We start from the raw sequence: 17,302 nt of genomic DNA on the forward strand, positions 1-17,302 counted from the left end.
CCCTGGCCACACCCTGGCACAGCCTGCTTGCACCCTCAGCTGGCTGTATGCATGCTCCCAGGAGCCCACCACTTCTCCCCATTCAGCACATTACATATTCTTCCATGGACCGTGAATGGTTGTGAGGGGCTAAGGAAATCACCATTGCTCAGAAGGGAGGCCACGGTGGAGCCAGGCACACCACGGCGGAGCCAGGCACACAGCACGGTGGAGCCAGGCACACCACCAGCTTCCTGAGCCCTTCTCTGAAAGCCATCAGTTTCTGCTAATGCAGGCCCCAGTGTGCCCTTTTCTAAGAGCTACTAAGAGAACATCCGAAACAAAGCAAACTCTTTAAATAAGTTACCGCCTTCTCTGACATCATTTTGTACAAGAACCCTTCCAGAGCCCTGGGGACTGAGGCAGCCACTGCTTTCTAATCATTTTACTGTCTGCTATGCTTATCGCGTTCTAGTAGCTGAAAGAAGCCCTCCAAGTCACATAACAAGGTGGCACAGCTAATTGGTGCTCCTCTCTGGAGTTGTGAGGTCTTTCTGGTGCACCAGGCATCAAGCACTGTGCCAGGAGATAACCACGGGAAGAAACTTCCAGGTTGCAGAAGCTGCAAAGGCTAGGGCAGTGGCTGCCCCAGGCAAGGCATAGGGACCAGCAGTTGTCCTTTTAAGACACAGAAAGACATTCACGGACACACACATGCCCACAAGCTCACTTGACTGATGGGGCACTCTAGGGAGAGGTCTGGCACTGAATGGGTGTGTACCACATGGGCAGATGTGTGCCACACAGACGTGAGGCCTTCTGGCTCTCAGGAGCTACTCAGCGGCCTCACTTTCTTCCTCAGTGGGCAGACCCTGAAGCTCCAGGACATGGCACTAAACAGGAAATGATCAGAAAGTCCTCATCAAAACTGACTCCTGTCCTGCGTGGAGGCGCACGCCTGTAATCCCAGTGCTTGGGAGGCAGAAGCAGGTGGATCTCTGAGTTCGAGATCAGCCTGGTCTACAAAGCAAGTCCAGGACATGCAGGGCTACACAGAGAAACCCTGTTTCAAAAACAAAAACAGAAACAAGACACTGACTTTTCTTAGACAACTCAGCAAGAAAGTGTTCACTGCACTGTGACTTGTAAGTTACACAGAGAAGGTTCCTGGAAGCCGTATGATGGCGGACTCTGGCTGAAGGGCTATCTAAGAGGACGCTCCCGGCTGCCTGCCACCCAGCCGTGGGTAGCCTGGCCAGCATGGGATGGTAGTGGCACCCTCTGCATCCCTGTTATCTAGCAGCGACAGCATCCCATGTGAATGAGAAACGCTGTGGGCTGACGGGAGGGCGACGCTGTCTTACGGACGGCTGCACAGTCTTTGTTATCAAGTAAAAAGGTGTTGCTTCAGTTAGCAAAATTCTCTTTTAAATAGTCAAAGCATGCACAAGAAGAACTGTGTCAAGAATGCCGGGCAGATTAAAAGGGACACAGGGTAAAGATGAGGCTGTCCTGTCACAACATAAGTCATCAGCAATTTCTGACACAAACGTTGAGAGATAAATGGATGAATTCAACCAACAAATAAATGCACGATGGACAAGTGAACAAATGAGTGAATGAATGAATGAGTGAATGAGCCAATGAGCAAATGAGTTAGCGACTAAACAAACGGAAGCAGCGAGAACAAGGGAATGGACAAACAAGTGAGTGGATGATCCACCCAAGGCCCTGAAATCCCGCGCTCTTATGTTAGGGCAAAGGCACAGCATTACACTGGCAGGACACACCCCAACTGCGCATGTGCCAGGCGTCCACTACAGCCTCAAGTTCTGAACTGTTTCTACATTTCACATCAGAATTCACTAGAGGATTGGTAAGAGTAGACTTAATACACATTTTATTATCTATACAAATAAATCAGAACTGTCATCTGAAACCTCACTTGAGTTCAGCTCAACTATCACAACACACACAAACACACAAACACACAAACACACAAACACACACACACACACACACACACACACACACACACACACACACATATTTCTTCCTGTTTCTCCATCCTTCCTTCTCTCTGTACTTCCGGAAGCTGGGCAGTCAGGTAACAGGGGACAAAGGCAGGACGCACGGAGCTTTTATTTTATAGAACACTGAAAGCAATCATTGTGACTTAAGATGACCCAGGGAAAACTGTGCTGTCCCATGTCACATGGAAATGTGGACCCTTGTCAGCAAAGCACAAAGAGTCAGGAGTCGGATGAGCAGCCTGGAGTCTCATTTCCATTTTTATTGGACATATTTACTGAATTTGCTCGCAATGCGTGGCAAGCCATGCATGATTCAGGATGTCATGACTTTTCTGGGACAGCAGCCTTCCCCCTAAAATGGCACTGACAGACTGTCACCTTTGGGGCTTAGGGATGGGGCCTCACCCTTGGAAAACAGAAAAAGATCTTAAGAAACAAAATATCAACAACCTTGTGTGTGTAAATGTGAGTATGCGGGTACATGTGTGCCAGAGTGCTCATATGGAAGTCACAGAGCAACCCTGGGTGCCTGTTTTCACCCTCCACCTTGAGGCAGGGTCAAGGCTCACTGCTGGTCTACCAGCCTCGCTGGCCATGGGCTTCTGAGGATTTTCCTGGCTCTATCTCTGGGTCTTGCCAGAGAAACACTGGGCTTACAAACTCCCAGGGCTGGTTCCCTGTGGGCCTAGGGATCCAAACTCACATCCTCTTGCTCCCTAGCAAGCCCCACAGCCACCCAGCAATTCTGTCAGACTTACTCAGGCAGCCAGGGCCATGGCCTTACTTTAGGCCTGGCAGCCTGGGCAGTTCACTTCCATCTGAAGGGAGTTATTCCCTCTGCCCCCCACAGCTCATTCCCAATGTGCATGAATTTACTAGGGCTCCCAGCCCCAGCAGGAGAGCCTGTGACAAGCCCCACCTCCCAACTCCATCAAGAAACCAAAAGTGGCTCCCTTTCCTTTCAACTGGGGGTGCAGTGTGGTGGGGCCGACAGCACTGTCTTCAGGACACAGCAGTGTGGGTTTTGATGCAGAAGACTTCAGTCAACTTAGTGAAGAGTCTGACCTGAGGACAACCACAGTGCCCATTAACACCAGCCTCTCAGGCTGCGGCGGAAGCAGGTGGCTCTGGTCCACTGATGCCATGTAAGGCCATTACTGAGCTGATGTATGTGTGTACGTAAATATATATGTGTGTGTGCGCATTATATATGTGTGTAAACACATATACACCTATATATGGATATTATTTATGCATATGTATAAATATACACATATATTTATGTGTATGTATTATTTATGTACATGTATAAATATATATGAACAAAAGCTCTTCCCACAGTGTCGATCAATGTGGCTCACAACTCCTTATAATTAATTAGTCTCACCGTTTCTGTTTCCCTCAGGGAACTCGCAGTGAAGGCAATTTCGTAGGAAAAGTCACAGATGCGTGCACATGCATGTAACTGTTCGTTTAAAAAAACTTTTTTCCTTCCTGACAGATTCTAAGAGCCAATTTATGAAAGAAGATGGAGGTCATTTTCCATACCACAAGTCAAACGTGGTGTCAGAGCTTCAGGCAAGTCCTGTGTGCTTAACTCTAAGACTATGGGACCAAATTAAGCTGCCCTTAAAAAGAGTTCAGTTTTATTTAAAAGATTTATTTTTATTATTTATTGATATGTGTGTGTGTGTGTGTGTGTGTGTGTGTGTGTGTGTGTGTGTGTGTTATGAGCAGCCAAATGTGGGTGCTGGAAACTCTTTTGTAAGAACAGCAGGTGCTCTTAACGGCTCTTCAGGACCAAGGTTTTCATATTTTAAAGTGTGTCTATATGGTTATAGTTCTAGCACTTGAGAGACAAAGAGCTGAAGGCTAGCCTGGGCTACTATGTAGTGGAGGACTCTGCTCCGCTCCCCCTCCCCCACAAGAAATCTAAACTAAATTAAACCTAATACAACAACGAGGCATCAACGGTTATTCATTCCCCTCTTGGGGTCTTTTCTATGGTTTCTTACAATGTCTGTAACGCAGGCTGGGAGGGACAGAGCCTGCGGGATGTAGAGGTAGGAGGATTACTGCCAGGTCAGGACCAACTGGCCTCGAAACGGTGGGGCTGGGAATGTGGCTTGGACTTGTCTAGCATTCCTGAGGCCCTGGACTTGATCTCTAGCACACACACAGATGCACAGGCACATACACACGCATACACACACGCACGCACGTACACACATGTACTCTCTCTTTTCAGCAAGGCCAACAGTACAGCAGGGCCCAACTGTGCTGGAACATGGCTGTGACAGAATCTTGAACAGCTAGGCGCTGGTGTGACAGGAACTGCAGGTGACAGAGCACAGCTGAACACAGCAATGCTGCAAGGCCCACACACACATCAGAAGGGAAAATGAACCAGGAAGAGTGAAAATATTACCTTAAAAAAAAAAAAAGCTCAAATGCAGAGTCATGAAGAACAAGGGAAAAACTGAGAAGCCTGCTTGATGTGTTGTGGGTTTAAAACACCAGAACCTTCTCCAAGGTGAGGAGAGAGAGCGAGTGTGCACTGTAAGGAAAAGGGCCGCGTGCTTAGGCCAAGTCTCTGAATAATATCCTGGCTACTTAAACTACATTTAAAACAAGAATTAACTACAGGCAGATCCAGGCACATAAGAAAGTCTCTCTAGAGGAAAAACATGCTCTTGAGGAAAAGATAGCAGCAAAAATATTCACACACAGTTTGTTTATCTGTTTTAGCTGAAAAACAATTCAATATTCCTTAGGAAATCCCACTCTTTGAAATCACGTGACTGGAATACCAGGCACAATGAGAATGCTACTCTTTTTATTATCTAACATTGTTGAAAGCTGCTCGAGTTTCTTACTGGGCATCAGCAGGCCACAGGGCCTGGCAGCTGGAGACCTGACCCTCAGCACCAGAAGTCACACATCTGCACTCCCACCTGGATGCCTTACACGCTGTGTGAGGAAGGCTGAAAGGAAGATGTGCACTCAGTCAACTCTGGGCTGGTTCTTGTGACCAGTTTTATCTTTGCTTTTATGTACACTTACCCGTGGCTCCTGGGGTCCCTGGGGGGAGCAGTTGGATCTAATGGGCAAACCCTGGCATGGTGACTCAGAAAAGTCCTGTGGAAGCCTTACAGGTGTGAGTCGTTAACACTGCAAGGGGCTCCAGCCCTGTAAGACTTTATCGTATAAACATATTGGGTGATACAGGAAATGTGGCCACTGAAAGACTACGGGGGCTAGGGCTCCAGCGCAGGGGTGGAGTCATTGCCTTGTGGGCACAAGGTTCCTCCCCCCCCCCCAGTTCCAAACCCAGCATCACAAAAACAAACAGCAGCAAAAGGGAGCAAATGCTAGGCCCAACCTAACCGACTTTACAAACTCTGGCATATAAACTGCAGAGACCAGGATACACAAGAGTGGTTTGTTTTCTAAAAGAACCCTGTTTAGGGGTGAGCTCCTCCCAACAAAGGGCAACTATTAGAGACACCTGTGGTTAATTAAACTGAATTAATTAAAGTGAAAAAACTCAGCCACACCTCAAGTGTGTGACAGCTGCACGTGGCTCAGGCATGGCAGACAGAGGCTGCTGGCAAGTGCCAACAGGAAGGAGGAGAAAGGACACTTTGTGTCCTGAGTCCAGAAGGTAGATACAGCCAACCACTGTCTGCCTGAGAAAGTCTCCTTTAATATGACAGAGACTTGGCCAGGGTGGTGGTGGGGTGGTGGCACACGCCTTTAATCTCAGCACGTGGGAGGCAGACGTAGGCGATCTCTGTGAGTTCAAAGCCAGCCTGGTCTACATAAGAGTCCAGGACAGCCAGGGCTACACACAGAGAAACCTTGTCTTGAAAAAACCAAAATCAACCAAACAAACAAAACTCTCCAAAACAACAACAACAAGAAACCCAAACAAACAAACAACCCCCCCCCCAACCCCAGAAACTTGTTGGGGGAAAGGCTGGGAGGGAAGAAGGAAGGAAAACTACAACTGGGATGTAATTAATGAAAAAACAAACAAACAAACAAAGAAATAAAATAAATAAGTGACAGAAACTTGAGTGGATTTAAAGGAGTCTTTCCCCTCAACTAAAGTGTAGAAGGCTCTCCAGCTATGCTACACAGCTCTGCGTGCCATGGAGAGCACGCTGCTCAACCTTCATACCCCACACAGGCACACGCTCGGCGTCTCAGGGTCCCAGACCATCTGCGCTCCCCATGGTCATGCGGGAGGCCTCGGCCTCAGCCGCCTCCATCCTCCCACAGGTAAGACTCCCTGGATGAAGACACAAGCTGCATGGGTGACACGGCCACCAGAGCCCTACCACACCCCAAAATGAGCTACGATCTGCAGGGAGCGCATCTCAACTATGGTCTGACAGGCAAGCAAACTTTTGACACTGAAACATGACCTTGTCATCCACTCAGGTACACTAAAAGAACCACACAAAAAATAAAATGTGACGTTTTAAGTGCATTTATGATTTGCAGCTGAAGGAGCATGTGGCTCCCAGGACACGGGCTGGACACAGCTGATGGCGCTTCCTTGAAGCCGGGCATCATGTTCACGTGTCAGCCACAGACAGACCATTTCCCACTTCCACCCTGTCCCCTCCCACCACTTCTCTACCTCCAGGTCTTCTGGTGGTTTTTCAGAACAGGACACAAGGATGTCCTGGACCCACGTGACACCTCCGAGCCATCAGGGTGGAACAGCATAGCTTCCAAGATCTGCCCCCTGTCCCACATCCCTCCAGACAGGCAGCCCCGTTGCTCTCCCGGCTTGAGGAGTATGTGCGTGCTGTGTGCACTCAGCTGAGTCAAATGGACCCCTCCCTGGTCTGTGGCGACTCAGTTTCATTGAGTCAATATGTGGCAACACTCTTTAGAAAGTCACAACCTGTCAGGGACTGCACCTCTCCTGCCCATCTAAAGCTCCTTAGCCCTTGCACTAATGGCTCTTGTGGCTCTCGGAGGATCTTGCACACAGGCAGGCAGGGGTGCCTCTGTGACCCCGCACACTGCCCAGCCTCCTGGTCTTACCTGCGGGGAGAGCCGTCCTCGTGGGGCTGGATGATAACCACCTTCACCGTCACGGATGTCCGCAGCAGGTCAATCATCTGCTCATGGCTCAGGGTGGCCACAGCCACCTTGCAGATCTCCACGAGCCGGCTCCCTTGGCGAAGGCCCGCCTTCCAGGCAAAGCCGAAAGGTTCCACGTCTGCAACAATCCCTTCAAAGTTCACATGGAAGCCAAGCTGGCCCAGGCCGTTCCTCCTCAGCGTCATTTCCACAGTCTCACAGCCTCTCGTCACTATCTAAGGGGGAAGGACGCTATTAGGTGGGTTTGGTCTTTCTTGGTGGCTACTATGAGACCCTGTCCCCCTTGGCTCCACCCTCAGCCACCTGTCTGTCCCTCCAAGTGACCTAGAAGATGCCTGAATCCAGAGTTCACCAAGGTTGCCCTTAACAAAGACAGCAACAAAAGCAAAGTTCTGGTTTCACTGTGTGGCAGGCAGCCTGGCTCTTGAGAAGCCACTGCCCGCAGTCTTTGAGCGTTGCATGTGCTGCTTGCTCCATTCCCGCCATCCCCCTCACCCCCACCCCGGTCAGCGAACAGGACACTGAAGCACTTGAACCCCACCCCCTCCCAGGTTCAGTATAGCAAGACAAAGATGAGGTGACCCTGTTCTGTCTCAACCAACCCTGTTCTGTCTCAAGCTCTAAGGCCTCCTGTGTACTTATACTCAAAAGAAAACAACAACAACAGCACGTGGCCTGCTGTACTTCTTCTGGTTTCACACTCAGTGACTACCCGTGTTCAGGACCAGGAGAACCTGGACTGTGAGAAAAGCCTTAATTGTCTTCCAGGCCCTGGCCTTAAGACTTCCTAGCCCTCTGCTCCTGCAGCTGCCTTTCCTAAGGGCCACCCCAGACAGCTCCAGTGACACCCTCTGGAAGACTGGGAGACTACAGGGTACCCCAGAAGAACGTGAGGGAGCCAGTTCAGTGGCTCGGTGCTGCGAGTGAGGTAATTAGTCACTGTAACCCTCAGAGGCACTGATGGAATGGGGCTTGCAGTGCCATGAAAGGAAAACATGGCTCATTAAAAATCATTTGAAGATGATGACATCACTTCTTGTGGGAAATGTCAAGTTGGGAAGGATCACCCTCCCCTTCATCCCCAAAGGCCTGGGGGCAGTGTGCGGAGTTTCAGTTCAATAAACTCCCGGTTTCCAGGAACCTGGCTCTGAACACACACATTCCTAGTAATGAGCTCCATGGCTGTGAGTACAGCTGGGGAGCTGTGGCTTCCTCCCTGCATCAGCATCTGGCCTGGGTTTCCATGGTTACAGAAGTGCACACACTGCCGGTTGGCTTCTCCCAGACCAGCATGATGCTGAGGACGCAGCAGACAGGGAACAGTGGTGTCAGTGAGCCGTGAAGTTCCAAAAAGTTCAAGTTTTCAATGATCTGAGCTAATTGGAATTCTTAACAGAGCAATTCCATAGTGTCCGGCCTCAACAGACATTTTCCTCACCTCCTCTTCAACTTTGTTCTAAGCAGCCCTAAGACAGACAGCACCTCAGACGCCCCCGTTCTGGTAAATGAGAATGCAACAGCCACCTGGACCTTAACGCGAGGCGCTGGACTGAGGAGCATCAGCGGTGCTGGTTCTCACTTCCTCACTGTCATTACCATCCCTGCCGTCAGACACCCCTGAAGGCAGACAAGGAGCACCCCATAATACTTATACAGACTCAATAACCCTGTGAAAATAGCAGTCGCTCGTCCACACACCTGGGACCAGCTACATGGTTTGTGGGCCCACTGGACAACACAAAAGTAGGGTCTTAATTAAAAGTCTATTAAGAAGTTGAATACGTGATGGGGCTACGAGTGGCCCTTCTGAGGAGGGCTTTCCAGGACTCTTAGGTGGCACACCCAAGTGAGCTCTCCTCCCCTCCTGCACGCACAATGCACACTTGTGGCTGTACTCTGTACCACAAGCAACAGCCTTAGTGAGTTTACCGTCTACAAAAAAGTGGGGTCCCCTCCACCTCCAACCCGATGATCTTACGTAGACATTGTCTGCAATGACTGAAACCACTCCAACAGCAACTGAGGCTAACTTATTTTGTGCCACCATGGCTTAATGTGATTTTTAAGTCCAAAACCCTTGTTAAATAAAATGGTCACGTTTTTGTTCCCAACTTTGACAAAGTAAAGCTCAGCTTTTCTTTGGGTGTGCGCAGTAGATCAGCAGCAGTGAGCTTGTCTGGGTTGTGCGTTTTGGCCATAAAGCATCTTGTTGGTAAATCCTCTCCTGAGGGTGATGTACTGCCCATCAATTGAGAATCACTGAAACCCTTGCCACGGGTTAACCTGGCAAGGCCCCGTCTTTGGCCTTTGTTATCTGTGTGAGCAGGCCTGAGGTCAACCTCGGGTGCCATGCCTCAGGACATGTCTGTCTTGCTTTCTGAGATAAGGTCACTATTGTGGTCTGGGGTTTGCATGTTAGGTGAGGCTGGCTGGCCGGCAGGCGCCAGGGGTCCTCAGGGCTGGGATTACAGGCGCAGGGCACTGTGCCCAGTCCTTGGGTGCTCAGGAGGAATGCGGGGCTTAGTGCCTGTACAGCAAGCTCTTTTAACCGACCCATCCGCCCAGTCCCAGACCATCAAAAGAGTTGCATCTTTTTACCAGCCTCTCTTCAACTTATGACTTTTTAAATCTTCATCTTTAGGTTTTTCTAATTTTATGCCCAATTTTGTGAAATATGAGATATTACCATCGTATTTTACATTACATATTTAAATTAAAACATTTGCTATACAGACTTGCAGAGAGAGAGAAGAGAGAGGACCCAAGAGCTAGGAGCAGCAATTCTGTGGTTTTAAGATGTATCATGGCTGTCACACAAACTTAGAAAATATTTTTAACATTCTTCTGGGTTTTCTTCAACTACTACAGAAATGGCTCACACTCTTCTTTTGAAGGTGGCTCGGCTTTCCTGGTCATGAGACCCTGGCTGGATATGGTAGAACACGGCTCTAATCCCAGAGCTCATGAGGGGAAGGGGCGGGTGGCTTAGAAGGTCAAGGTGACCCTTGGCCATGTGGTTAGTTCAAAACTGGCCTGAGCCATGAGAGACTGTCTCAAAAGAAAACCAAACAAACATAAGAACTTGGTACTCACTGGACGGGGCTGACTGCCCAAGCCCTGAGGTCGCAGGTGGCGTTCCCAGGACAACCCTCTGGGACCTGAGACTGAAGCACAGCCAGGGAGATGCTACCATACTTACTACGAGCCGCTGCACTATTTCCCGGATGTCTTCGGAGCAGTTGTCCACCGAGGACAGCAGGATGCACTCTCCCCGTTCATAGAAGACTTTGATGCTCACTAACCCGGAGGTCCAGCCGATCACATCCCTGCAGGAACAGTTGAACACGACGTTCTTGGAGTCTTTCTCTATTAACATGATGAACTCGTTGGAGATCCCGAGCAGACACTCGATGTCCGCTGACTGGCCGAAGTCCCGTGCCACCACGTGCCACGTGACGGCCCCGATGCTGAAGAGGTGCGCGTCCTTCCTGGCCTTCACTCGCTCTTTCTTCTTTGCAGCCAGGGTGATGAAGCTGAACTTGGCGGAAGTGTCCACTGTGGCAGTTGTGACAAAGTTCTCGGCCAAGTCCTTCAAGTATTCCTGCCTTGTTCGAGTAGCCATGGCCCGGAACTTTTCTGATTTATGGGCTGCATTTTCGGCATTGATTACTTTGGCTAAAAGGAAGTCCCGGAACACGGCTGACTTTGGAAAAGTTACACCTTTAGGGATTGGGGGGCCAAAGGGAGGGACGTCCTTTGACCTGGAGACTCCGACGCTGAGGAAGAAAGAAAAGGAGGTGAGCCGTGGCGCTCTATTCCCTTTTTAAAGTGCTGCACAAAGCTGAGGACCAGAGTCCAGATGCAATGTGGACCCCACAAGGAGGTGTGTACCCTACATGCAAAGCTTGCATACAGTCACACACACACATGCACACACGAGGGGGGGTGGTGGTGGTGATAGAGGACGGAGAAGTTGAGGAGGAGGTGGAAACCCCTATACACCCAACAGCAAGCAGTGGGGCAGGGTGCTCCTGTCAACATACACAAAGCAGTCTTTTGTCCCCGTCACCTTCTAAGGCAGAGCCCCAGGCAGAAGCGAGGGCCGGAGCAGGCCTAGTGAAGACTGCTCCTAGTGAAGACGGTCTTGGGGGCTTGGAAGCACACACAGGCCTTTAAAGTCCTCAAAGCAAGTGTGGCTCTGGGTCTCAGTGGCCCTGCCTGTGCTTTCTAGGATTTTGCCTGCCATTCATTTCCCTGAGGGGCCACACCATCTAGCTGAGAGGCTGGTGTCAGGCATGGGCCTCAGCTCAGTCTCTCAGGAAAGCGGAAAATGGAGGCGCACTCCTCTGAGCTGCTAGGCACTTCCTTTCTTGAGGGAGGGAAGCAGTTACTGCTTGCAAAAATACAATTAGAATGCTATGAGGCTGGCTAGGGAATGCAGACCACATGGCTAGCACACACACAGCCCCAGGTTCAGTTCCCAGCACTACCAAAAATAAATAAAAGTCATTATTAGGCAGGTTACAATCCCAGCACTTGAGAGGCTGAGTTCCCAGCTAGCCTTGGCTACACGGAGGGAGAGGGAGAGGGTGAGAGGGGACTGAGGGAGGAGGGGGGGAGGGGCAGCTATGGGGCCAGGAGAGGAACTGAAAGGCGAGGCCAGGCAAGGCCATGCTCACCTGTAGCACACGCTGTCTGTACAGGGGCTGTGCACCCTCACTATGACGAAGACGTGCTGGAAGTGGGAGCGGATGCTCTTGGGGGTGAACGGGAGGGCGCCGGGCTCCTGGAAGACGATGGTGACGATGTCGTTCCCGATGTGCCTCTTCCTCAGCAGCTGTGCAGGGAAGGAAACACTCATTTATACAACTGCCCCTCCCAGGAGGGAGGAAGAGGCAAGCAGTCTCCTTCTTAGGTCCCAGGTCCTCCAGCACACTGACAGCTGGGTGGGCCACAGGCAGAAGACTCTCAAGGAATATAGAAACCCAGACATACAATGTCACCAGAGAGCACATCTGGGAGGGAAGTAGGCTACATTCCCAGCCATCCCTTTTATATAGGTATCTGTTTCTATTTTCTCTCCTTTAATCCAGCCTTTTCTTTCTTTCTTTCTTTCTTTTTTTTTTTAAAGATTTTTATTTATTTAATGCATATGAGTGTTCTGTCTGCACGTACACCTGCACACCAGAAGAGGGCATTAGATCACATTAGAGATAGTTGTGAGCTACCATGTAGTTGCTAGGAATTGAACCTGGGACCTCTGGAAGAGCAGACAGTGCGCTTAACCACTGAGCCATCTCTCCAGCCCCAGCCTTTTCTTTCAATAGCACATCAGTGCTCAAAACACTTTGTAAGATATGCTATAGTTTAGTCACTTCAGCTGAGAGGAGAAGACGGATGGGTGACAGCATACACAGCCCTGGCTTACACCACAGGCTCCCAATGCTGGTTTGCACTTTTGCCCCCATGGGCAGCATAGGTCTTCAAACTAATTAACAGAAACTTGGCTTTTTGATACAATATAGATTAATTAACGAATCCAGAATTCCTCTACACTAGCAGCTTGAAAACTTAATCTTTTGTAATCTTGCAAAATTCCAAGTCCAGGAGAGATGAGGACCCAGAGCTGGAGTGTTCTGAAAACGGCTGTACTTCTGACACCGCTTCTGGCTAGAAGGCTTCTCAGCAGCTCTTCCTGGACAATCCTGTGGGTGAGGTCATGGACACCCACCAGGACAGTCCTCTCTGCCCTTTTGGTTTGGCTCTAACATGTCTCCTCAGAGCTCAAATGAGAAAGCTTGGTCCCCACACAGCAGTGCTCACAGTGGGCCTCTGGCATGTGAGCGAGTCCAGAGGGCTCCGATCTCCAGTGCGTAACTCTATGGAAGGGTTTCTGATGGAAAACACTACAGGGAAGGGGTGGAAATGAGGGAGGGCAGCCTGGCTGGAGGAAGCAGGCCCTGGGGACATGCCCTGGGCGCATCTTGTGTCCAGCCCTAGTCTCCCAGATGCCAGAAGTCACCTAGCTTTCCTCTGATGGGCCCTTCTGCCTCCCACAGCAACGAGAAACACAGCCAAATGTCTGTGGGCTGGCACACTGGAAGCCGTGTGTCACACTAAATCTTTCCTAGTCCACACTGATTTTACTTAGGTGTCTTGTCAGGGCGAGTCTGTGAAGGCTGCATCTCCACTCCACCCTCGTACCTCGGTCACCCAGGTGCCACTCTCTCCCACTGGCTGGCTTACATCTCAAGGTATGGTCTGGCCCAGGACGGGAGGTATATGACTAGACTCCTGCCTGCCCAGCACCAGGCAGGCACCCGGGGCACATGCGCGAAATGAATAATGACCCAGGATCCACATGCTGTGCATTAAAGGCATACTCATTTTCCTGTGGCCACACGCCAAGCTGCACACGGGGGGGGGGGGGGGGGCCTGGCAGTGCAGGCAGCAGTGTGGCAGTGAGCGCCATGCACGTCCGAAGGCAGCCAATTACCTGACACTGCAGGGCGGGGCCAGTGTCCAGCAACAACCAAGGCCACAGCCTGGCCCTTCAGCTTATTTGGCACCTCCAGAGCAACAAGTTCAACTTTAAAAACCTTTAAACTCAGAAGTAAAGAGGAGCCATAGCGAGCTCCCCACTGCTGTCATTCCCCCCAGAGCCACCTCTGTGTGTGAGAGTCTGTCCTACACGGGCCACAGCCACTACACCACAGCTACCACGCCCGCTGCTGTCATTCCCACCAGAGCCACCTCTGTGCTCTACCCTGGCACAGTGTCAGTCAGAAGGGAACACAGGCGTACGTGTGACCTGCTCAGATTGCACTGAGCAGAGCAGGCCGCTCTCCCCTCTGCAGTTCTCGTCAGCTGCAGCAGCCGGGACAGTGCAAAGCCCTTTACAGAGGGCTCGTAGGCAGTCTAAGCCAGCCCAGGCCCAGCACCGCAGCCTGTCAGCCCACGATAAGCGTGGTCCAAAGCCTGCATGGCCACTCCTGGAGTAATTTATGGGGCTTGGTGTCCCTTCCAGCCAGGTCACTGAATTTCACACATGAGCCTGCTCTGAAGAAAGGGCATCTCTGCCACGGTGAAGTCTCAAGTTGCCTTGTAGAGTTCTTGGTAGTGACATCACATGATGGCTGAGCTGGGCTTTGCTCAGAGAACAGAGGCAGAGTCCAGGGGAGGGGTCAGTGGTCCCTGGGCCGGTAGGGCTTCCTCTGAGGGAAGGGGCTAGGGCCTGCTTAGCACTCCAGGGACTTCAGTGCCTCTGCAAGCTGCTCCCAGACTAACTTATTATCGGAGCAAACAGAGGAGAGCGGGTCGTGAGGACAAGTCTGGGCCAGTTAACAAGGCATAGACACTCTGGTGCTAGGGAGAGAGACTACGGGTGCAGGCAAGGCTGCGTCCAGCTGGCTGAGTCCCATGGCAGGCGTCACCCACTGGTCCTTCAGACTTTTCTGCTCTTGGTTTGTGGGATGAGATAAACAGGAAGAGTCAGGAGAACCATGACAGAATGCTAGTAGCCATGCCCAAGGTCAGAGGGCACCACTGTTCAACTGTGACAGGGCGTCTGGACAGCACCTCAGCCAGCAAAGCCCACTAAATGTCAGGATGAAGATGCGCCCAGGCCTGACCTTTCCACACACATCTCTAGGAACAGGACCAAAGCCAATATGCAAATTAAGTCATCTAAAGACATCCACTATCTACCTATGGGATTGTAAGATAGTAACAATAGGACTAGGGCACACGGCATGTCTCCAGGGCTCACGGCCGGGGCTGGAAGTGGAGACCAGTGATCCCAGGAATCTAGGGACACACGGTCCGAAGGCGAAGAGGGAAGAACAAGCAATACCAGGAAATTCAGGACGGTCGAGGGACTGAGCAGCGAGTCTGAGAGAAAACGCTGGCTACTGAGTACCCAAAAGGGAGGGGGTGAAGTTCGGAGCATCTGCTCCCACGTGCTCCCCAGCATCTTCCCAGCTGAGGACCTACGGGGCTCAGAGCTAGTGGCAGGCGGAAGAGGCAACTGGATTCTTCTTGGGGGAGGGGGGGTGGGGGATGTAAGTTTTGACTCAATTCATGGATTTGCCAAGTGTTTGAGAAATTAGAGGATGCAGGGCTGGAGAGATGGCTCAGCAGCTAAGAGTACTGGTTTCCCTTCTGGACAATCTGGGTTCAGTTTCCAGCACCTGCTGGCAGCTCACAATAATCTGCAGTGCCACCTCCCAGCAAACACTCTAGCCTGTGGTTTGAATAAAGAAGGCTCCTTAGGCCCAGAGGCACTATTAGAAGGTGTGGCCTTGTTGGAGTGGGTGTGGCCTTGCTGGAGTGGGTGTGGCCTTGCTGGAGGAGGTGTGACACTGGCTTTGAGGTCTCAGACGCTCAAGCCACGTCTGGTGTGGCACTCACTTCTGCCTGTGGATCCAGAAGTAGAACTCAGCTGCGTTCCAGCACCAGGCCTGCCTCAGGCTCCCTGCCATGATGTAATGGACTGAACCTCTGAACTGTAGGCCAGCCTCAATTAAACCTTTCCTTTATAAGAGTTGCCATGGTCTTTTTTTCAAACAAGTCTTTCACTCATTTGGTTAGAAGTACACCAAGATAGTTTATATTATTTATGGTTATTATGAAGGGTGTAGTTTCCCTAATTTCTTTCTCAGCCTGTTGTTTGTTATTTGTATTTTGAAGGGCTACTGATTTTTAAAAAAATTAATCTTGTATCTGGCCACTTTGCTGAAGGAGTTTATCAGCTGTAGGAGTCCTCTGGTGGTATTTTGGGGGTTATTTACGTACATTATCATATCATCGGCAAATAGCGATACTTTGACTTCTTTTTTTCCAATCTGTATCTCCTTGATCTCCTTTTGTTGTTTTATTGCCCTAGCTATAATTTCAAGTACTATATTGAAGAGCTATGGAGAGGGTCGGCAGCCTTGTCTGGTCCCTGATTTCAGTGGAATTTCTTTGAGTTTCTCTCCATTTAGTTTGGTGTTGGCTGTCGGCTTGCTGTGTAGAGCCTGTATTGTGTTGAGGTGTGTGCCTTGTATCTCTGGTCTCGCCAAGACTTTAAACACGAATGGATGTTGAATTGTGTCAAATGCCTTTTTGGCATCTAAAGAAATGATCATGTGGTTTTTTTCTTTCAGTTTGTTTATATGGTGGATTACATTGATGGATTTCTGTATATTGAACCAACCACCCCTGCATGTCTGGGACGAAGCCTGCTTGGCCATGGTGGATGACATTTTTGATGTCTTCTTGGATTCAGTTTGCAAGTATTATATTGAGTATTTTTGCATCAATGTTCATAAGAGAAACTGGTCTGAAATGTTCTTTTTTGGGTCTTTGTATAGTTTATGTATCAAGGTGACTGTGGCCTCATAAAATGAGTTTGAACCCAAGCGCACCTACACAAACTGAAGCACCAACCGAGGACAATGCTCACAACGAACCTCGACCCTTGTTCAGATGCAGCCAATGGACAGCTCACTCTCCACGGTAGAGGGAGGGAGGGAGTGGGACTGTCTCTGACAGGAACTCTGGTGCCCACAATTTGATCACTTCCCCTTGGCCAGGAGGCCCTGTGAGCACACAGAGGAAGAGGAAGTAAGCTATCCCAATGAGACCTGATAGGCTGTGGTCACCTGGTGGGGGAGGAGTCCCCTCCCATCAGAGGTTGGGGAGGGGAACAGGGCAGGAAAAGGAGGGAGGGTGGGAACAGGGCAGGAGAGGGAGGGAGAGTGGGAACAGGGCAGGAGAGGGAGGGAGGATGGGAATAGGACAGGAGAGGGAGGGAGGGTGGGAACAGGGCAGGAGAGGGAGGGAGGGCGGGAACAGGGCAGGGGAGGGAGGGAGGGCAGGAGGGCGGGAACAGGGCAGGAGAGGAAGGGAGGGTGGGAACAGGGCAGGAGAGGGAGGGAGGGTGGGAACAGGGCAGGAGAGGGAGGGAGGGTGGGAACAGGGCAGGAGAGGGAGGGAGGGTGGGAACAGGGCAGGAGAGGGAGGGAGGGTGGGAACAGGGCAGGGGAGGGAGGGAGGGTGGGAACAGGGCAGGGGAGGGAGGGAGGGCGGGAACAGGAAGGTAAGAGAGAGTAACAACCGGGATGTAAAGTGGATAAATTATATAAAAAAAAAGTTACTATGGTCATGGTGTCTCTACACCGCAGTAA

General features: G+C 50.7%; 1 protein-coding gene across 2 annotated transcripts in view; it reads right to left on the bottom strand.

Annotated features, from left to right (window-relative positions):
• The window catches only part of Sipa1l2 (signal induced proliferation associated 1 like 2), a 69,846-nt gene that overhangs the window by 35,163 nt on the left and 17,381 nt on the right, over nt 1-17,302 (bottom strand). For both annotated transcript variants that reach the window (XM_051168566.1, XM_051168565.1), the window contains exons 6-8: nt 11,813-11,970; nt 10,333-10,909; nt 7,074-7,348 (exon numbers count right to left, since the gene is read on the bottom strand). In XM_051168566.1, coding sequence (XP_051024523.1) covers nt 7,074-7,348; nt 10,333-10,909; nt 11,813-11,970 — 1,010 coding nt within the window. The remainder of the gene's footprint in view (nt 1-7,073; nt 7,349-10,332; nt 10,910-11,812; nt 11,971-17,302) is intronic.

Source organism: Acomys russatus, chromosome 26 (genome assembly GCF_903995435.1).
Source record: "Acomys russatus chromosome 26, mAcoRus1.1, whole genome shotgun sequence".
NCBI classification, from domain to species: Eukaryota; Metazoa; Chordata; class Mammalia; order Rodentia; family Muridae; genus Acomys; species Acomys russatus.